Source organism: Aythya marila (assembly GCF_965140915.1).
Source record: "Aythya marila genome assembly, chromosome: 3".
NCBI classification, from domain to species: Eukaryota; Metazoa; Chordata; class Aves; order Anseriformes; family Anatidae; genus Aythya; species Aythya marila.
Window position 1 is genome coordinate 44141688 of NC_139044.1, and position 23321 is coordinate 44165008.

General features: G+C 37.1%; 1 protein-coding gene across 1 annotated transcript in view; it reads left to right on the forward strand.

The window, feature by feature from the left end:
* THBS2 (thrombospondin 2) overlaps positions 1 to 23321 on the forward strand; it is a 32936-nt gene that overhangs the window by 2171 nt on the left and 7444 nt on the right. Inside the window, exons 3-17 of the mRNA XM_082755955.1 lie at positions 94 to 650; positions 1957 to 2041; positions 6474 to 6670; positions 7418 to 7558; positions 7822 to 7918; positions 8977 to 9147; positions 9909 to 10085; positions 11591 to 11764; positions 12222 to 12349; positions 12453 to 12605; positions 13658 to 13876; positions 16744 to 16851; positions 18609 to 18768; positions 20247 to 20365; positions 20801 to 21035. Of these exons, the coding sequence (XP_082612081.1) occupies positions 94 to 650; positions 1957 to 2041; positions 6474 to 6670; positions 7418 to 7558; positions 7822 to 7918; positions 8977 to 9147; positions 9909 to 10085; positions 11591 to 11764; positions 12222 to 12349; positions 12453 to 12605; positions 13658 to 13876; positions 16744 to 16851; positions 18609 to 18768; positions 20247 to 20365; positions 20801 to 21035 (2721 nt within the window). The remainder of the gene's footprint in view (positions 1 to 93; positions 651 to 1956; positions 2042 to 6473; positions 6671 to 7417; positions 7559 to 7821; positions 7919 to 8976; positions 9148 to 9908; positions 10086 to 11590; positions 11765 to 12221; positions 12350 to 12452; positions 12606 to 13657; positions 13877 to 16743; positions 16852 to 18608; positions 18769 to 20246; positions 20366 to 20800; positions 21036 to 23321) is intronic.

Here is a 23321-nt window from a genome sequence, read left to right on the forward strand (position 1 = left end):
CATGTGCATCCTGTAATTGCAGTTACTAAGTATAGTGTGCAGAATTGTTTCTTAAGACACTTTTTGTAGTAACATTGTCACACACTTTTTCAGATGGTGACAAGGAAGAGGAGAATACCTTTGATTTACTTCAAATCAGTAACATAAACCGAAAGACAGTCGGAGCAAAATTGTTTCGGGGTCCAGATCCCACTATCCCAGCATACCGTTTCATTCGGTTTGACCATATACCTCCATTTAAACCAGAGAAGGTAAAAAAGATTGTCAAACTCATACGGCAAAATGAGGGCTTTATCCTTTCAGCCACCCTGAGACAGGACAGGCAATCTAGAGGCACCATCCTTGCCTTAGAGGGTCCTGGCATCAGTGAGAGGCAGTTTGAGATAATTTCCAATGGCCGAGCCAACACCCTGGACCTCATCTATTGGGTGGATGGCTTCCAGAACGTGATTTCCCTGGAAGACGTGGACCTTGCTGACTCGCAGTGGAAGAACCTCACTGTGCAAATAACAGGGGAGAACTACAACCTCTATGTTGGCTGTGACCTTATTGACAGCTTCATTCTGGAGGAGCCTTTCTATGAACAGCTGAAAGCAGAGAACAGCAGAATGTATGTGGCAAAAGGGTCCATTCGGGAGAATCACTTCAGGGTAGGTAACCTGGAGGTCTCTGGTGAGATATCGTAACTGCAATTGCAGTTATGTAACTGCATTGGTGGATCCATATTGCATGAATTTGGGAGTTATTGAAAAGGACTGATAAAGTCTAAGGCCAGGAGATGAGCACACAAATCCTCTTTGTTTTCCAAATGTAAGACTTCTGAATGTCACTTTTTTTTTTTTTTATGTTGATTTTGCAGAACTCTTTGGAAATAGCTTGAAGACCTATTTTTTAGTTGAAGTATTTCTGTTCAGTTCATAGAACCTGTTGATATTTGTTCAATTTTATTTGAAAAAGATAGAGGAAGAAAAGAATTTTTAATGGAGTTGAAAGGTGTGGTGTTGGACCATACCCTAACAGAATATCTTGATTTGCCAATTTGAATAAGTAACCTTTCATTTCAATTAAAAAAAAAAAAATCAGAACAAAATGTTTTGATTAGTCCTGTTAAAGATTTGTTTTTTTCTTTCTTGCGGAAAGCATTTTGCTTCTCTTTTGTTTTAAAACAAAGCAATTACAATTTCCTATGAAATGAAAATGACTTCCTGTCCATAAAATGATGTGATTTGGTCCATGTACTCTAAGGATAGCTTCTTTTCACTTACAGTTGAAATCAAACTTAAACTTGTGGCTTCAAAAATTTGTAAAGCCCTTTATTTTCCCATCCTATTATGCCATCTAGTAGTCAGTCAGAGCATGACATGCTGGAGAGTGGTTCCATGTGTTGAGTAGTTTTGGCAGGAGGGTCAGAAATTGTTGCTCACAGCCTCTCCATTCCTGCCTCCATGACTAAGTTGTGCTGATGGAACTAGTTCTGGAACTGTACAGTTCAGTGGACCACTGAAATAACAAATAGTCTCAAAAAAGAAAGGAATTAGTTTAAAAATAGATTAAATGAAATATACTGGTCTATTTTTATAGTGTCGTCTCAGGGTGGTGTCAGCACAATTGAAGAGAGTGCATCGGAATGGTTGGCTAAGGACGGAGGTGTGACGGGACAGGAGCTTTCAAAGCTGGCTTTGACCTCATGGCCAATGCATCATAGAACTACAACTTATTACTGTTTTATTATGACCTATTTCAGAAAATGGCTAATTTTGTTGCTTAAAGTATTGAAATTATATATAAAAGAACCATCAATATTTTTTTTTAATGCCTTGTAGATTGTTTTATTTTCATATTAACCAGTCAGCTACATCAGTCAGTAGCAAATGGTTGAGACAGATTAGTTATTGGTTAATCCCAAGTCGATCTGATTTTATTTATTTTTTTTAATTTTCTTTATTATTACTACAGGGTCTTTTGCAAAATATTCAGTTAATCTTTGATACTTCAGTAGAGGATGTTCTACGTAAAAAAGGATGCCAGAGGAGCCAGTCAAGTAAGGCTTTTTTTTTTCCCCATTTATATTCAGTTGACTTTGAAAATGAGAATCGCCAATACTGACTTATTATATTAAAAATGTACAACAGATCTCTTTGAAATTTTAGAGGATTCTTATTTAATTCTTATTTGATGATGAAAAAGAAAGCAAGTTGCTTTTTGGTGGTGAAAGGAACATGCTTGTTAGTTATCTTCCTTCTCTCCAGCCTACATCTTTAGTTCATTCTGCATTGGTTTATAACTCTGAGTCTCTGTTTTGAAGTTGGGAGAAAAGCTGTAAAGAAAAAAAAATAGAAATAGAAGGAAAAATGCATATGTATGAAAGTATCTATCTTCTTCCATGAGAAGATAGATACCTCTCTGATGCCTTGAGCACAAGACTAAGAACATTTTCTGAATTCTGCTCCTGATTCTCAATGGGTCCATGAGCAAGTCTCAAGCATCCGTTTTTAAGACACTGAGTTATTCAACAATGAGTTTCTCAAATGAAATAGGCTTTGGGTTTGAATCCCAGAAGGGTGTTAACCAAAACAACAAAAGCAAAATAAGAAACTATGGAAGGCATGTGTGTGACAGGCTGCCATGTATTCTTGTTAGTCCTGTACGTGCTGACCTCACCAGGAGGGGAGCCCTCTGTGCGTGGGAGTAGATTGGATTCCTCATGACAGAGTAATGAAAATTTGTCAAGTATGCACTAAGGTTTTGCAGTAGAACTCATGGGAGGTGCTATTTTACTTTCCAGCGTTTGTAACTGGCAGGAGCTCAGTCAAGACTCAAAGACAATTGATTCCATAAGAACACGGTGTTTGCACAAGGCAGTCAGGACTTTGGGATTTTATTTGAAACTCTTATTATCTGAAATGCCATTATTTCTGTCATTTTGCCAAGACATACGACACTGAGCAAGTCAGTTAAGGAGACTATGCTCTACTTTTTTCTTTGCTTGTACATGACCTGAAAGTTAAGCAGTAGCAGGTCTTAACTTCTTCAAAGGGAGACAGAGTTCTGAGATTTTGCAATGAGAAGTCTCTAAGATGTATAAATATGCATGTATATATGTATGTATGTATTCAAAAATTACCTGAGCTTGCTAGTTGTTTTTTAAATCTTGATAAAACATATTGTTTGGTTATTCCGTACATTCCAGAGCTGTGCCTTTCTGTGGGACCTCAGGCGCCTTGCTGTGGGACCTCAGGCACAAGTGTGATGATGTGTTAGAAATGTGTCTTGTGGGCTACAATGGAAGTGGCCTTGGATGGCACAAGTAAGAAAACAAGCCCTCATTTGTTGGTTATCATCTATCCCAGCCACACTGTTTTCTGTACTCAGAAACTACAAACTGCACAGAACTACTGATTATGGGTTTTCAGCCTTGTTGGTGGAAGAAAATGCTTGAGATCTGATCTGTTGTGGGAGAATAGAATATTTATTTAGGTCCAACTGTAATCTAAATAAGAGATGGTTTCAGGAAGGATTCAGTTCAGCTACCCTGCTTCATTTGCCAGGGGAAGCAATATTCCTAGTAACTGAGGTAGAATGCAGAAGGCATATTCAGCGGTCAGAGGCAGAACTGTGTCATTATTCAAGATGCTGGGCTCCCTAGGTGTAAATATATTTAACCAGCAAAACAAATGAAAGAGGGTGTCTTCAAATCATTTATATTACTATTGGTTGATTACCAAAAAGGAAAATATTTGGACCAAATGTTTTGAAATATCACCAAGTAAAAATGGAATATTTTAGTACAGTATTTCTACTATAAAGAGGAAGCCAATGGGAGCCTAAAGGGATAACTGAGTTTTGCATACTGTTATGTACCTACCTGAGCCACCATATCCAGCAGCATTTTTTAATGCATATTTTATCATGTTTGTGACCTTCCAAATTCTCAGGTCTGATAAATTATACAGGTATTGGTTTTATCCTTCCTGAGAAATACTTAGCAAATAATTTCACACACAGTATTTTTACTTTTATTTTACAATACCAAGAGAACACTGCAAGATGGAAATTGTTGTCTAATGGCAGAAGAGCTCTAATGGCATGCTGTGGTTCGAGGCCATCAGAATGACTTGAGAAGTTTCTTACATGCATGACCGAGATTTTCTGACATTGCCTATCCAGCTTAATTACCACAGATGAAAAGCCATGGGTGATATGCTACTGAGCACAGAATATATAAATATTTTCCCATTTTCCTCACCCACCTATTGAGCTGAGGTACAGGTGCTAAGATGCCAATGAGAGTATCCCACATGGCAGACATTATCAGTGAATTGCCCTCAGCAATGAGGGCACAAAAATCCTGCTGCTTTTTTCAGAACCAGGACTGTGTTTCCCTTATGTATCTTACTGCAGTATGAGAAGGTGAGGTATAATGAAAGGGTAGCTTGAGACTGCAGTTGAATTGAGGGTAGGAAAGTATCTCTGTAGTATGGTGGCTGCAAATATTTTAAGCAGTTCTTACACACAGTGCTGAGTAGGAGAGATGACAAAAACATGCCTAAATAGACACATCAGTAAAATCCTTTCTCCAGCTAGATCAACAGAATGAGATTTGCATATGTGAAGGGATGCACATTCTGCTGTTCTGGTTTCTCATTTTAAGATAATCATGTGCTCCTTAGGAAATTAGCAGGAAGCCAGCAGCAGAGAACTGATTTTGCAGTGATCCCCAGGCATCTTCTTTCAGTCGCTGCCAAGTACCAGTAGGAAGTGTGGATTTAGCTCTTCTAACATAGTTTTGGTTTATGTTTCCTGCTGAGATTGCAGCTTTATTAATGTCCTTAGAATGTTCCGGTCAAGGCACACTCCATGTTGGCTTGAAAAATATGAAATTAATGACCTGAGAAGTGCTATGGGGGAATCTGAGAAACCTGGTGTTTCAGTGTGGTAGGAAAATTGCATTCTTTCCAGGGAATCAAAAAGCAGTTGAAGTAAACAGTTATGACACAGAGAAGTCTGATCCGTTATGTGGTATATCGGTTTTCTTCCATCCTGTAAGTGAAGATAGACAATTATATAAATGCTGGAACACTGCAAATAATTTATTGTAGACAGTGGCTAGCAACAGATACTCCATAGCTAGTAATAGAAAATCACATCAAACCAAACATCTTAAATACAGTTGAGAAGCAATTATTTAATGTCATCTTTTGGGTTGGTTCTTTGTTCTTTTCTTTTTTTTTTTTTAGACTTCTAAATGAATAGAGAATAATGCTGCTCCCATTTTCATTGCCTGTACATTTACATCTAGCAGTTCATATACAATCAAGCATGAAATCAAGCCATAACTTTTTTTTTTTTAGCATTGCCACCTTCCATGGCTTGTCGACAGTGAATGGTATTGGGGTGTTCAGAAGGATATGTTTTACAACTCACAATCCTCTGCTAATTTCTTCTTTTTAAATTGCTATATCCTTTACTTCTCTCTTTTGTTTGGTAACCTCAAGTTATTACAGCATTTCTTTATCTGGTAAATGAATCTTTAGTGAATGATGGGACAGTATGGATTTCTATATAACTGGTAGTAAAGTTGAACATGCTGTTGAGTCCTGACGGAAAGCCTATACATGGAAGCCATAGAATATTTACCTGGTGAAGATTTAAATGCTTAATAGAAGACAGATTGTTTTATTTAGTTATGAGTGTTTTATTTCTTTTATTTTTTAATTACTGCTGATGCTTTCTGTTACATTCATTTTCAAGAGTTTGCTATAGACAGGGAGGTCTTTTAAAGTCTGATATTAGAACATGTTGAGTTCTCCCTCTCTAATGCATGAGAAGTTCCGTTTTAATTAAGGTTTGCCTGATGGAGGAATGGCTGGAGTGACAAATCAACCTGATCTTAGGTTCATCTCCATTTCAGTTCAGAATTAAACTGACAATATAACAGCTCCTCTGAGTTTGACACCAGGCAGTGCAACATAGAGCACCCCAGAGGTTGGTTATATATTGCATATTGGTTCAAGTAAACATGGGATATGTGGGCAGAACAATGCCAACAAGCTTCTCTGAGGAGTCTTTTCTTGTGTCTTTTTCCATCATTGAGAAAATACAATAGGTCATGAAAAAAAAAAAAAAAAGAAATCTTTCATGGCTCTGACTGGATGAAATAGGTTTGATTTTCTGTTACTATGTCCTTTTTGATTTCTTCATAAATAAATGTGGTGCAGTGCCCACAGTGTTTTAAAGTGAGCACTGTGTGAGACAGAGCCTGGCTCTTAATTTTGAAAAGGGAAAGACTATTATTGGAACCAGCTGACATCCCACCCTTCTCTTATTCAGGGTATAATATAACATGAAGCTGTTCCAAAAGAGCTGTGTTTAAACTCTACCCATGGGTGCCAATCTGTGATTTCAGCAGGAATCTGTAATCTGTGGAAGAACTTGTTATATACAACTCTTCTTTTTCCCTCTCTTGCTACCAGCTGAAGTGAACACCATCAACGAGAGCACTGAAATACTTCACTTAAGCCCTGCTGTCACAACCGAGTATGTGGGTGAAAAACCAGAGAAGAAGGCTGAGTTCTGTGACCGCTCCTGTGAAGAGCTGGGAACAATGTTCACTGAGCTCACTGGCCTGCGCATTGTGGTGAATAACTTAGCTGATAACCTCCAAAAAGTGGTAAGTACCTCCAAGGCTGAAGAACTGGAAGAGGTCTGTTGTTTGGGGCTCCTTCCTTTCTCTTCCCCGTGGCGCTTTGGTTGATAGATGACAAGGCTAATAGAGGTTTCTGTGACCCACATTTTCAAAGTGACTGGTAATGTAGTTCTTGAGTATGGCTCTTTAATGAAGGCTTGGTTTTCACTGACTGGGTTTAAAAGAACACATGCACATGCACTCGCACACAGAAGAAATCAAACCTTTAAAAGATACTGCAAGTTTGGAAATTGAAAGCTAGCAAACTATACCTTACCTGTATACCGTTAAAGCAATGTTACCATGCTTATACATTTCTGAATGCATCAGCAAGTATGCACAAGGTACAAAAACTGTAAGTATATGAGATATATGTAGTAAGTGGGCTGGTAATGTTTTACTGAAGTGTTCAAATCTTTTTCTGGATAAATTGATCTTTTCTGAAGGAAGTTTATTAATATTCTGTATGTCTCAAGAGTAAAATCTTCCCACGTAAAGGAAGAAAAACTCCTAAGAACTGCTTTCCCTTGGTACTGGATGAGTGTAGTTGTGCTATTAGTGAAGAATTAATACACAGTATTGCAGTACACGAGGTCATCATCTTCATGTACATATGTAAAAGTGTAGATTTTTTACTGGAAAATTTAAATCCAGTAGTGATTCTCAGTTTTGCCTTGTTTAAAATTATTTGCTTGAAAATGCACTAACTTTTTCATTTGCTTCACCTTCTAGTCTGAAGAGAACCAAATTATGTGGGAATTGATTGGGCCTAACAAAACACTCAAGAACCAGTCTGTTTGCTGGCAGGATGGCCGTGTCTTTGCAGATAATGAAAGCTGGATTGTAGATAGTTGCACGAAGTGCACCTGCCAGGTATGGTTTTGGAGATATTCTGTTCTGCAGAAACAAACAGCAGGTTTAATCCATCTCGACTGTCCAGGTCTAGTCACATTTACAGAGAGCTTGACCTAGACTTATGAAACTTTTTAAAGAAAAAAAGTCCCAATGTTTGTGGCATTTAGAACAAATCAAAGAATTTCTATACACAAAACCTTCTCCAGAAAAAAAAAAAAAAAACAACTTTATTTGCTTCTCTATGTGAATGTAAGTCAGTATGTTGTTTTCTTCGCCTGTAGGATTCCAAAATTGTATGCCATCAAATAACCTGCCCAGCAGTCTCATGTGCTGATCCATCTTTTATTGAAGGTGAATGCTGTCCGGTCTGCTCAAACTGTAAGTATTTAGCCAAAGAAAAAGAAAGAGTGGCTTTCAAAGCCACTAGTACTGGTTGGAGAGATCAAAACAAGAAGTAAAACAAGTAAGAATAAATTAAAAAAAATAAATATTTGTGTGAAAGGATCACATGAAATAACTTTGCAGCTCAAAGTTACCTTCTGGAGGAGTTGTGCTTTCTTCATTAATTAAATTGGTTGCTTAGAAGTAAGCTGGTAACTTGCATAGCTAAGTTGGATGCTAAAGGTAAGATGCATACCCCTCCCCAGTCATATTTTCAAAGGCTAGACATTCTGCTTCTTAGTTGTTTGCAACAGTATACACTGTAGTTCCTATTCCATTCTGCCTAATTAAAACAGACTAGCATAAGTTAGGACATCTTTTTGCCTGCTTTTCTTACATGGAACAGGATGGCATGTTAATTTAAGACAGAATTGCAGGCTGTGGCCTAGGCTTTGGAGTGATAGTTCTAGTAATTTTACTAAGTCTTCTTTACTTACTATATCTTTACTAAGTCTTTTGCTAAGGACTTCAGTGTGAGTTAAGTACTCTTCACTCTGTACGGATCAGATCTATTACAGAAGGAAACAGCTCTACTTCAGTTGCTTAGATGTTCTAAATAAAAATGCATTGGAATAAACTCAGTATTTTTACCTGTTCAGAGCACAGAGCACATTCTTGCAATGTGCTCTTGATAATGTTCATGGTAATGTTGTGTTCAGAGGTGGGGCCATGTGTCATCATACTGACATATATGCTCAAAGGTATATGGGAATTGAGTGTCTCAGTGCATTCTAGAGGTAAGATTTCCTTCTTCCTTCAGGGGTCAGTGCCTTGTGCAAGTGCACCGCACACAGGGAGGTTCAGGATCTAATCTGGGCTAACCACTCATTTTCCTAAACCACATTTCCCTAACTTCAATGGTAGCTCAAATTAGAAAGAGAGATCTAAAGGAGAAAGCATATATTATACAGCGAAAGGGAAGTGAAAATCTTCCCAGTAAGGTAATAGAAGCAACACTTCATGCTAAGTACTTTTTTGTATCTTTTGCTTGCCAGCTGATGACAGTGAGGAAGGCTGGTCACCCTGGTCAGACTGGACAAAGTGCTCAGTTACCTGTGGCTCTGGGACTCAGATGCGAGGAAGATCGTGTGATGTCACCAGGAGTGCTTGTACAGGCCCACACATCCAAACAAGGATGTGTAGCTTCAAGAAATGCGACCATCGCAGTAAGTAATAAAATTTCTCTCTTTTTTTTAAAGCTTCTTTTGACTTCTCTAAGGAAAAATAAGCTTAGCTTGGATTTTCTGTGAACACTTATTCACAGTTGGCATATGAACACTCATATGCATAATTAAAGTAGCTATCGTTAGATTCTTTATCTCTCCCCTTTCAAATATTCCTTTACTATCAATGTAGTATCTATGTGCATTCTGGGCACTCTATTAATTAAAAAGATAGTACATCATCTTTTCTTACACATTATAAACTGGAGTCTCTTCTTTGAAGTGGAGATAGCACTCGGTTCATATTTGCAATAGCTGGGGTCCTAGGTTTGATCTGCTATTCATTCATGATTATTGGCCCATTCAAGTATCTTTGCAGTGTTTAGGAATTCAGTATTAAAAGGATCATACTCTTTCCTCAGAACTGTAGTTTATCCAAGCTACTGGAGTACCTGAGGCTGTTGCTGAAGCAGCTAATTGTTCAAATATGCATTTTAAATATTTGTTCCATTAGAACAAGTTTATTTTTAAGTAAACTGTTTAGCATTCTCTTTAATGCTATACTGGCTGGTCATTGGGACTCTTAAGAAAGCTGTACATGAATGACCAATCTGAAATACTGGACTTTGTAAGTGACAGTGGTAGGAAAGAGACAGGAGCATCAGATGTGGTAAGGGGCTTGTTAGGAGGTTAAGTTTACAAGTGAGTTTGTATTACTGCTGCAGGTGGGCTATATCCTTGAATTTTGATCTTTTCTCTGGCAGTACGTCAAGATGGTGGCTGGAGTCACTGGTCACCCTGGTCTTCCTGTTCAGTTACCTGTGGAGTAGGAAATATCACCCGCATCCGCCTCTGCAATTCCCCTATTCCTCAGATGGGTGGGAAAAACTGTGTGGGTAATGGGCGTGAAACAGAGAAATGTGAGAAGGTTCCATGCCCAGGTAAGTCTGTGGCCTTAAATCAAAGATGACTCAATAGTGTTGTTCAAGAAGTTGGAATTCTTCTCTTAATACAGTTCTAGATTATAGTGAATTTCTATGACAGATAATACAATATGTAGTTTAGTGGTGAAATAACTTTTATTTGCTCTGAGTTTTGAGTTTTAGCATCATTTTCAGGAGGCAGTGGTCACAGAGGTTCTGGAGGAATCAGGAGTCAAGAAGTGGAGATTCCTGTTACAGACTTGCCACTGACTTGCTGTTTAACGTCTTGATACTCACAACAGTTCTCCACGGCTGTAGTTACCATTTTACGAATCTGCCTCACAATGTTTTTAGAGTGAACACAGCAATGCAGTCTGAGGTTTTATAAGCCTCCCAAGTTATTATTTGGCTTTAAACAGTAACAGTTTGAGTTCTTATAATAGTTTATTAATTTATTGATGCATAAAAAAAGTATAAATGTTTTCTATCTCAAAGGAAGCTCATACTGTACATATTAGGAATAGACATATAATACCCAGTAGCCAGGTTTCTTTGAATGCATACATTCAAATGCATTTTTATATGTATGCAACAGATTTATTTCATATTACAATTCTTTGTTCCTCATCTACATGTTCTAACCTCTTTAGAGATTGCTTTTCATGCCTTTTTCTTTCCTTTCATATGATTTTTCCTCCTTTTTTCCACTTTGAATGTATTTCTTCACTCCCTCCTCTTTCCATGCTTTCCATTCTACTTATGGGATATGAGCTTGAATTTCGTGCTAATATTAACCCAATATTACTTAAAGAGCTATTTTTTTACCTGCTTGTGCACACAAAGTTAGCAACATTGACAAAGATGATTTATTTATGGACACACACTATTGCCCCTTTGTTTTTTACAGCACTAAGAACAAACAGTTTGGTTCACAGATGTTTATATTTCATGAAAAATCAGGAATGATGACACCAGAATTGGTGGGATTGTACCAATATAAATTATGCTGAAGAATCATTCAAATAAGTCATTTATTCTGAGTTAAGCAATGCCATTGAAGATAAACTGGTGAATAGATTAACAAACAAGAAATAGCTTCAACAAAATATAAATGCTGAACACACTGTTAACCATAAAGTCCACAGGTCTGAGCACAGGTCTGGCCCAGCAGAATTTTGTATCCTGTAGTTACCTGCTGCTGTCTGTATGAAATGGAATCTGAGCAGGGAGCTTTGAAGCTGCCCTACTTGCTCTGGTCAGCTTAAGTGGAAACATACCAAGCCAGTGGGCACTGCATGTTATTTTGAATTATTGGCCAAAAAGGCCCATAAAGCAGTTGGGTATTTTTTATTTGCTTGTTTGTTTCTGAAATACTGCTATCTCAGTAGAAGGCTTTGCCAGCGTCTTTCTTCCTCTGTGTGTGTAATGAAAAACTGTCAGGGATCTGAGCAAATGATTGTTGTAACTGGCACGAAATGTTGTCCCCGGTACGTTTCTTTTCCCTTCTTTCCTGCATATTTTAGTGAATGGCCAGTGGGGTCCTTGGTCTCCATGGTCTGCTTGTACTGTTACCTGTGGAGGAGGAATCCGTGAGAGGTCTCGCCTCTGTAACAGTCCAGAGCCACAGTACGGAGGAAAGCCGTGTGTGGGAGATACCAAACAACATGATATGTGCAATAAGAAGGATTGCCCGATTGGTTGGTATTTAATCATTCGTTATTCTGTTTGTGTAGTTGTTTTTGCTTTTGTTTCCTTAGTGGAAAAAAATTGGAATTGACACTACAGAAATCTGCTAATGACACCTTGGTTACAGGAAAGCACTTTTAACTTTTTTTTTTGGTTGCTGATTAGATCACTGGGATTTTATATATTTTCTTGATACTGACTCTTCCTGAAAAGGGATGCCCTTTTCAATCAGGGCCTAAAATACTGTAAGGTATTCAACTGGATTTAGCAACCTGTAATAGTTTCATATTAAAACAATAGTTAATCAATGTTAAATACACTTAATAACCCTAATTTTGAAGGTTTTTATGAGACTTGGTTGTATCAGATGTGACCTATGCTTATGAACAGAGAATAGCTGTTTTTTAAATGGTCTTATGTGCCATTCATGCTCATAACTTAATAGATGCTTTTATGTGTCTTTTCCAGATGGGTGTTTATCAAATCCCTGCTTTCCTGGAGCAGAATGCAACAGCTACCCAGATGGGTCTTGGTCATGCGGGCCATGTCCAGCAGGTTTCCTTGGCAATGGTACAGTCTGTGAAGATCTTGATGAGGTATTGACTTCATTTTCATTAACATCAGGAAATTACTGTGAAGTTTTCATTTTTTGGGAATTATGTGGCCATCTAATTGGTTTCTTTCTTTCCTTTCCTACAGTGTATAGCTGTGTCAGATGTTTGCTTTAAGGTGAATCAGGTTCATCGCTGTGTGAACACAAACCCAGGTTTCCACTGCTTACCATGTCCTCCACGCTATAAAGGAAGTCAGCCCTATGGGGTAGGACTGGAAGTTGCCAAAACAGAGAAACAAGTAAGTGATGTTGAAGAGAATTTGATGTCTCAAAGTGAGTAATTCTCACTGAAAGTGTCTGTGGATGAAAACGTGATAAACTTGGGTGCAAAACAAAGATAACTTGAAATGGATAACTGCTGCTCCAGGGTGGTTTTTGGTTTGAATGACAAAAAAATGAATTTATTGGTTTCTTTTAAAGGTTTTTATTTTCTCTAGGCATCTGCCTAGGACCAAATGAATGTAAAATGCAAGAAGTAGGCATTCTCTTAGTTTGCAATTACTTCTTTTGGGTGTATATACCAACTCAGAGGATTGGGAACTGAAGGATTAGTACAGTTATCCATATAAGTATATTGCTGAATGTGGATATCATCAGACATATGTCTAAAGTTCTCCTTAAATTCTGTTGGGCTGACAACTGTCAGTGGGAAAGGATATAAGGAAGTGAAAGTGATATTGAAGCCTACGGTTTGAGAGACAGGACAAAATTATTAAAACAGATGCCTTGGAATGCCTTCTCTGTTGCTGTTGAGTCAACCTCTGGTTGGTTCAACACGTGAAGTCTAAACATAAAGCATAAGATTCTCAGATACTGTCAAAGAAATTAAGCACAGTGATACAAAGAGGTAACAAAAGATTACTTGAGGGGAATGTGAAAATACATTAGGCTGTCTTTGTTTTAAGAATATAAAGGTAGTCTTTGCATACTGACAGGGGGAACACTGAAGCATACAGGTGAGTACAGTCTACTTTCCATTGAAATAAATTTCTGGGCATTAATGACATATGTAAGAAATCGGATAGAGTCCTGAAAACATTAACCACTTTAATTTCTTTTAATTTCTTTTTTCTAATACACAATTTTTCTTGTGGCTTGTTTTAATTATTTTCATTGTACACATTTTCTAGAGATGTGAACTGACAGAGCAATGTGGCTTACTAACCACAATTAAAACAAAGTTCCTGTCTTTAGGCATCTAAATAACTGGCCTGCTTTTGACCAAGTTAAGGCACACACATCTGGCTGTGATGATTGCCATGCTTCAGTGAGTATACTTTATTTGTTACAGGTCTGTGAACCTGAGAATCCATGCAAGGACAAGACACACAGCTGCCATAAGTCTGCGGAGTGCATCTATCTAGGCCATTTCAGTGATCCTATGTACAAATGTGAATGTAGGACAGGTTATGCTGGTGATGGACGCATTTGTGGTGAGGATTCTGATTTGGATGGCTGGCCAAATAACAACTTGGTCTGTGCTGCTAATGCTACATACCACTGTGTGAAGGTAGGTAAAATACTGTTGATAAAAAGTTACACCATAACCAGATTTTCTCTCCTTTTTTTTTTTTTCGCAAACAGTTGGAAGTAATTTTTTTCAACATCAAACTGGTGTTTGCTTTCATTTAAGCTTTGAATGTTTGTAGCATTCTTATTTTCTGGGAGATTCCATTGAATGTGTATTCACTTAACACTAGATTCAGTAAGGATTCTCAAAATGAAATCCAGAGCCCTCTGCTTTGGATTTCTTTCTGCTCGACATATGTTGAAGGCAGAGGTGGCGTACTGAATAGGAGCTACCTAAAGCATGTGTAGAGCGCACAGCTAGTTAGAACTAAACAGCATCTCTGGGTGCAGCTGAGTTGGAAATCTCACCCGTAAGGCCTGTAACCAGACCATAATGGTCAAGTAAGGTCTATAGTTCTGAATCTTTTGTGGACTATCCTTTCCTTTTAAAGAGTTACACTGTGAAACTGGATTCAGAGCCTGGGAAAATTTTTAGCAATGGGAAACAGAGATGAATATGAGTAATCAGACAGAGTTGTCCTTATAACACTTGGTGGGAGAAGATGGGAAGTGCAGCCTCTCTTACCTTTCGGAATGTGGAGTCACAGCTCTTACCGCCTCTACCAGATGGAATGACCTGCCTGCCACATTGGTTGTAGACCTGGCATGGGACTGTTCACCCTTGCTGCTGTGGCTGAGCCATCGTAGTGAAAAATGAAAGATCACTACACAAAGGAGGGAAGTAAGCATCAGGGAGCCTAAAAGTGGTTGTATATTGGTTTACCAGTGATTGCTTCCCATGGTATGTTCCCTGGGACCTCTTTCTATGTTGTTAAAAAAAGGAATACAGATCAAGAAGCTAGGAAAGCTTCAAATAAGGCAGTTTGTGAGAATCAGAAGTTACCCAGGTGTAATCCAGTTGAAGTTGTGAATCTAGGCTTTATCAGCACAAGAGAGTTTCAGAGCCTCTCAGATACCGATTTCTTCACCCTGTCTGATGTGTGTTCATTGTGGTTCCAGGCAGTTCAACAGTTGCAGTTCATATATTCATTTTTAGTTCCCATCATCAGGATCTGCAACATGTTGACCCAAGATGTAAGACAAATGATTAGTTTTCATTAAAATCCTAACATGCTGTACCCATTCAAAAAAAAAAACTGTTTCCAAGGATTGATTCATGCTTTCTATAAGATATGTGTTGGTCTAACAGACACAAGTATTTCATTTAAGAGGAAAGAAAGAAAAACACCTTAACAATACCAGAAGCAAACCAAACCCCGGGGGTGTGTGTTAAGTTGGATATCAGGAAAGATTTCTGGAATTTCGGTGTTGGAACTGGCTGCTCAGGGAAGTGGTTGAGTCATCATCCATGGAGATATTTAAAAGACGTGTAGATGGTGCTCAGGGACGTGGCTGAATGGTAGACTTGGCAGTGCTAGGTTAGTGTTTGTAGTTCATGATCTTAAAGTTATTTTCCATCCTAAATTGTTCTATGACTCTATGTCTAAGTCTATTTTCTAATACCTAATAAAAAAGTTTTTTGAGTACACTGGTTAGATCTATCTTGTCTTCATTCTTTACTTTTTGTAAAGCTTATGGGAACTGGCTGCCCTTGAGGGAGCTTATACGAAACGGCTGCCTCGCTACTGGGTTTGTATGAAATTGGACTAAAATCTATAGAGAATACAGACAAACATACAGTTGCAAACACACAAAATGATTCGACTATTTCTTTTTAATTGTAAAAAAAACAAAAAACAAAAACAAAAACAAAACAACAACAACAACAAAAAAAACAACCACAAAATTATTTTGTAACATTGGTAGGCAATACAGAATTGGAGAATAAAGGCTGTTCACAAGTATTTTGTAAAAATGTGCTGTAAAGATTTTGCAGTTACATTATGGTTTTGATACTTATCACAAGTTTTCTAGTTCTCTCTTTCTTAAAATGTCAATACTATTAGAACTGCTGAGGTTAAAAACAGGGCTGGGAATATTACTGGAGTATTATTTTTTTAGGGTAGATGCTAAAAAAACATAAAAAAATTCTGCAGTCCATTGGCAGATTCAGTTTTGGTCTGAGGTAGATATGGCATGGGAGGAAAAGTGAGAATAAACAAGTGTTCTTTTGTAGGTGTATTTATTCTTAGCGAGTGGTAGAATTGCAATCCATTTTTTTAAACTGATTTTAGTACTTTCTTTAAAAGGGAATACATGTTAAAGCTTTGACCTTTTTTTTACTTTTTCAGTCTAATCTAAGCTTCTTTACAAAGCTTTGTTAACATAATAAAGAGATAAGATTCACCTTTCATTTTCAGAGCTGTGAGAGAGCAAAGGTGCAGCAGAACAGTATAAAGGCCCATTTTTCAAAACCCTTGCATACAGGGTTCCCCTTACTGCTGTGTACTACTACCTCATTGCAGTAACTTTCCATATGAACAACTGTTTCTGAAGATATCTCCTGGCTGTATATGTTTTTGGCAACAAAACTTGGACATTTTATATGTAATCTTCAAACATACTTCATGAGGTGTCTATAAGAAGTTGATGTAAGCAAGCGTATGTGCGTGTGGTGTGTTTGTTCTTTGCTATATAGTTTCATTTAAATTTACTGGAAACATCCCTTTACCAGAATAAAAGCTGAGAAATAGAATGATTTGCAGATGCATTTCACTTACTGTACAATATGAAAGCAGCAAATGAACTACTATCTTTGGCAACAAACAAACACAGACTCTTTAAAAAGTGTTTGTGGATGATTTTCTTGTTTTATAGCCTCCAGTGTAACATATCTGCTCTTCTACCCAGGCAAGTCATTCTGACATGTAATGTAAACCTAACGCCTCAATTCTTGCTTTTCACCAGGATAACTGCCCCCTTTTGCCTAACTCTGGCCAAGAGGACTTTGATAAAGATGGCAAAGGAGATGCCTGTGATGAGGATGATGACAATGACGGTGTTGAAGATGACAAAGTAAGATGCATTTCTCTGTTACCAGTACATTTGACCTAACATTTGTTTTTTAAGGAAGACCATTACAACAGATGAGAGCTTTATTGTTCAAAACTTCAGCTGAGTTACTCTGCATTGCTTTCCATGAACGATGCCTGCTGCAGAGTAAAGCTGTGTTGGATCAAATGAGAGTAGCGCTGGGAAGGGCAAAACAGCCTGGGGAGTCCAGGGCTAAACTAAGTTCTCCATATCAGTTCCGGGTTCTGTTGCGTGCATGGAAACAGTTCGATTGAGTTTTGTATTTTGCAATGGGAGAATGATTGTTCCATTGTATTTTAAAATCTGATAGACATTATATCTGAGGTATGGTAGAAGCAAATTGTGATAGTAACTATAAATGTAGACAGCATCAAGGGGAAATGACAGGAGGAAAGTTACTAGCCTGTTTCATACTTTGCTCTTTTAGATTTGCCTGCAAGAATGAGATTCATAAACTGGAAGAACTTAAGATAGGCAGTTAGTCTAAATACGTTATTCCTTTGCAATCAGCAAAAGGTCAGAAATATATCAAGAGTGGAATTCATTCTGCCTTTTCTGAACATATTTAGGATGCATGAGTTTAAGATTACTGTTCCTCTTTGTTCCCTTCACAGGGAGCCTAGGTTCTCTAGAGCTTTAGTTGGTTAAAACTGAGTTAGAAATGTATTCATGAAGCTTCTTTATGGCATATTTAAAAAGTCAAAGAATCACTTGATAACATAATATGGCTTACTACATATATATGGAAAAATTGTAGCTAGTTGTTCAGTTTTATGTACAGTATAAAATTTTAACTTGCCCCTATATCATGTCTTTAAAATGTATATGTGAGGAATCTAAAATGTGAAGCTAAAAATGATTTCCTAGTAAAGAATGTTTTTTCGCTTTTGCAGAGGAAAAGTAATTTAAAAATATTTTCAAATTACGCCCTTCAGATTCCACAAAGCTGATCTGCCCCTCACTCCCACTGCTTTGATTTGGTTTGGTGGTTCTTTGCTTTCCACACAGAGTATTTTCTCATGCCTGTACAAAAGTCCCTGTGTAATTTGGGGATGCATAAAGTGTAAGAAATTTTATTTTGACAGTCTTTCAGACTAGGGATTGAATTAGATGAATTTCTAAAAGTTCCAGTAAAGGGAACAGTTTTGGGCAAAAATATGTTGGGTCAATGAGAGTATTTCATATTAATTTTGATTTTTAAAATCTTTTATGCTTTATTATCATGTGCAATATAACACAACCCATAAAAAGTCAGTCCTTGTTTAAAATGAAAAATGAAAATATTTGATTTAAAAGTGAGAATACTGATACTAGTTTGTTCCAAAGAAATCAGAGTATTGATTCCAGCTTGTTCCAAAAAAAATAATATGTGCTGAGATTGGACAGATTTTACAACATATTCTGGTTTTGACAAAACACAGGTACCAGTGGGTTGCACTTCTGTTGATATTTCCAAGTACAGATCCAATTTAAAATGTCTATTGCTCTCATAGTGAGATATACTATATGCTTTACATACCTTGTACAAAAACGTAAAATACACAGTGAGCCAGGCAATGCTGTTACAACCAAGATCTTTAGTTTAGGCACAGTTTGTCCACTGGAAAAATAATGTATTCATGTCTTGATTTTGGCCTCCATCCAAGATGAATAGGAAGAGTGACCACTTCATAGTATGGTCTCATGACCTCAGCTCAAGTTGTGATTTATATTCTTAAATCTCTATTTCTTCTCACTAGGACAATTGCCCTCTTTTGTTCAACCCTCGTCAGTTTGATTATGACAAGGATGAAGTTGGTGACCGCTGTGATAATTGCCCCTATGTGCACAACCCTGCTCAGATTGACACAGATAATAATGGGGAGGGTGACTCGTGTGCTGTGGATATTGATGGAGACGGTATGCTTTCAGTCTTGAGTATTAGGTGCTGTGGTTTAATTACACTATGAGTTATGGCCAGTAAGATGGAATACCTGCTTTTATACATGGAATAAAATCAAGTTTATCTGCTCAAAAATGCAACAGAAGAAAGAGAAGACTGAGGTCCATCTGTCCTGTGTAGTAAACTTGTCCATAATGTCCCTAAGTAAATACAATGGATACTGTTGGAGAATAAATCACAGCAGATCTTTTGTTAGTGTAATCTTAGAAAAAATTCTTTCATTCCTCTGTGTTCCAAAGTAATCAGTGTCTAATGTAACAATTTTGTTGACTTTTTTTCTCCTTTTTAAAGTTTAGGGAGGGAAAAGAACATCAGAACATCCATGTAATTAAGACAATATCTGCAGTAAATTAATGTGCTTTTTTTTTTTTTTTTAATGAAAGCACTGCAATGCCCATAATAACCCAAATACACATTTTTTTTGTCTTACAATTTTATTAAAGGTGCTTATTTTATCTACTTGTACATGTCTATATGACCCAGATTTGATCTGAATGAGGAGGGAAAAATCAGTTACATGTCTCTCAAAAATCTTACTTCTGTATTATTTCAAATTTATGTGAATCCGGAAGTATTATTAGTTGAAGAAATCTGATTTTGGATTTCCTTCAGTAAATGTAGAAACTTCAGGATGCTTATCTGAATTAAACTTCTAAATGTTTTGAGTCCTTTTGTCCTTCAAATCATCAGGTTCTTAGTAGTACTCATGGGAGTCTGCATATATGTTTGGAAAAAAATAAAATGTATTGGCTTAAAAATTGCACAAATATCCAGGGACCGTATGATGTAGGAAAGGGTCCTTTTGTCCTTTCCAGACAGCTATGCTAACATGTATTGATTGTTTCTTTTCTACATATTATATTTTTTGAAGGAGGCTGTCCATTGCATAATGAACTTTCCTGAGGGGGGGAGCAATTTCTGTTTAAAATTTGGCATGCTGTACAATAAATGACATATGTTCTGGTAAAATCATTTACTGCTGAGGCAGCTGAACATTAATGCAGTTATTTCTATACAAAACAATTCAGACATTCCACCATGATATATCTGTGCATTCTATGCCATTCCACATAGCATTTGTGAAGAAAGTACAAATCAAATTATTTAAAAATACCCCACCTCTTCATCTATTTTTTTAAAGAAATGTAGTATCTGTGCAGAAAGAGTAGAAACACAAGACTTAATCAACCCTTACTTTAGGAAAATCTCTTAGGAAAGTACATATAGAAGTGTCTATCATAGCAAGAAAAGTGGGATTGATACTGCATTATTATTTTTTTTCTAATACTAGCCACTGCTTCATGATATATCAATCAGCCTATGAACACCTTAGGAGTGCTGCTTCTTTACTGGTGACTCTTACAGTCTATGATCGTCTGTGCTGAATGACATATCATTTTGATTTCTTCAGTCTTTTTTTCTTCTTTCCTTCTAGACATTTTTAATGAACGAGATAATTGTCCTTACGTCTATAACACAGACCAGAGCGATACAGATGGTGATGGAGTTGGTGATCAGTGTGATAATTGTCCATTGATGCATAATCCAGACCAGGTAAATGTTAGGCACAGTTTCATTAATGACAAAGGAAGAGAAAAGTAGGAAAACATATGAGGAAGCTGTTATTATTTCTCTTGCAATTGCATAATACAGGTGGACTGGGGGAACTGCACTGCATATGTGCACCCAATATCTCATGTGTGTGCTCCTACCATAATGGATGACATCACTTAAAAGAGTTTGTAGCTGTGCTCTTGGATAACCTGACACATTTTGTTGCCAAACAAATTCTGACCAGGTCTGATGCACTGACAACTGCATAAGTAGCTATTCTATTTTGAAATCATGTTCCTGCATTAAGGATGTTTTTTCATCACAATATCACTTGCCTGCAGAGGAGTTCCTGAGGAAAAATATTGAGAAATTTAAGTACCAGGCTATCAGTATTTTTGTGCTCAGTAAATTATTTTTTTTTTTTTTTTTTTGTAGACTGATGCAGATAATGACCTTGTTGGTGACCAGTGTGACAACAATGAAGACATAGATGAAGATGGCCACCAGAACAACCAAGATAACTGCCCTTATATCCCCAATGCTAACCAAGCTGACCATGATAAAGATGGTAAAGGGGATGCCTGTGATCCTGATGATGACAATGATGGTATTCCAGATGACAGGGATAATTGTCGCCTCAGATACAACCCTGACCAGGAGGATTCTGATGGTAAGAGCAATGTGACATGAATTTAACTTAGTTCTTAGTATCCAATTCTGATCTTGGAATAGGAGCATATGATGAAGAGAAATATTCTCAAAATCAAACTGAGCTGTGTATTATATTTGAGGCAGCATGGACTTCAATGGAAGTGCGCTAGCCTATTTGGACCACAATTAGAGCATTAAGAAACCCCTCTGAGAGGGGCTCAAACAAACACGTGATTATTTATAGAGAAACACCTTTCAGAAATTAAAAATACATATATTTCTGGTTTTAATTTTGAAATATAAAAAAAAGGGAAAATATTTCAGATTTAATTTCATGTCTTAAATGAAAAAATGATTTGCTTTTGTTTTCAGGCAAGATGTCTTCTGAAAATTAAAATGGAGAAAATATAGCTTACTGCTCTGATTCCTTTTGAAAGTGAGACTATGTAGCTCTTAAGTCTAAAATCATTTTTGATTTTAAATTATTTTTCTAAAAAGTATTTTTGAGCATCTTTTCTCAAATTTGTTTTATAGGTTAGTAACTTTAAATATATTTTGATGATGCACCTGTCACGTTTTAAGAAATGGATACGTAATTCTTATTTTTTCCAGTTCCTGTCCTGAAATACTGCTGGGCACTCTCAAACAATCCTTCTTTGTGTTTGGCTGTATTTCAGTAGTGAAATAGTGATAGTTTCACAGTCATAAATGTAATTTAGAAACATTTGATCCTTTGAAAACCAACACAATATGTCTACAATAATGGCCCTTGCAATAAATACGTGAGCAATTTCTGTTCCGAGTTATACAACTTGCTGGAGTCATTCCATGGTTATGTTGGTGAAATTGAAAGCAGAATTTAATACCTACATAATATGGTTTTATGTACTTTTAGAAAGACAAAATCCAGAGACCTGTCTTGTTTCCTGGTAAAACAACTGCTGTAGGAAGTTTCTGATTGGTAGTAGTACTTTACCTTTCAGTCCAATGATATAATGGTAATATCTTTGTACTTGTCAATCTCTAGAATAGCCTCTTAATTTCAGAAATACTCCAAAATAAGGGTGCCCCCAAAGTGTGGTATAGTCATCTGTAACCTGGATTTTGTGAGTGAGAGTACCATTATGTATGGAGAAAGCATTCACAGAAAGAATAAATTTAAAAAAAAATTAGCCAGCTCATCACTGTCATCAGCAGCAGGCCCAAGAGAAATCATGGAAAAATGATAAATAAAGCCAAAAGATGCTCCCACGCTCTTAAAGATGTGAGCTATAGCATTTAATGATGAGGCCCTTGAGAGAGCTGTTGGACATGGCTGGGTAAACAAATGCTTTCTAACTTTCCTTGACACAGAGTCAACATTGTCAGCAACAGCTCAGTACCAAGTGAACGTCATCAAGACTTTCAGTGGATAACTTAAGTTCTCCTATGACTTGAATATTGCCTCTTCAATGTTGGCAAGGGGAATAAAATTGGAAATTCACTTTCTTCTTCTAAGTGCTAAGATAAACAGTTGCAGGAGCACACAGAGCTGATCAGGATTTGGAGTTTTCCGTGGCCAATTGCCAGATTGCAAAATAGGACTACTTATCAGTCACAGTCAGAGTGGTTCAGAGTGGAAGAGACCTCTAGAGATCTTCTAGTCCAACCTCTCTGGTTGGGCAGGTTCACCTAGAGCACGTTGCACAGGATCATCTCCAGGCGGGTTTTGAATATCTCCGCAGAAGGAGACTCCACAACTTCTCTGGGCAACCTATAGCTGAATGTTTTAAAGTCTTTGAGTTATTAGGTGTATTAGCTTACTCTAACTGTCCTTTTTGGTTGTTGCCTAAGACTCATTCTGCTTTTTATGCTCCATTTATGAAAGCTTTATTCCTGAAAAATTCTGTGCCAGTTAGACATGGTAACGTAGCTTTGCATTTGTCTGAAACATCTAGTAGTAGCTCAGTAATTAATTAGTTGGATCATTGCTATTTCCCATTTTGTTAATTCCCATGTTCTTAGAACAGTCACAAACACGTTTTAAAAAGGAGATGCTTAGTTACGTGAAGTTAGAAACAAATTAACTGGTGGGTCTGGTTTTACATTATTAGTACCCAGTATAGCATCCAGTGGCTTCTGTTGTAAAAGAAAAAAAAAGAAAGAAAAAAAAAAGAAAAGTGCCTTTCTTCCATTTTCTTACGTGTTTTGAAGTGCTGTGTTTTATCTTAAGACAAATTGTTTTACCCACAAGTGAAAGAATAACCAAGCATGTATACATATTTTACAATAATATTGTCTCCACTTTCTTTTGACATAGTGGTGA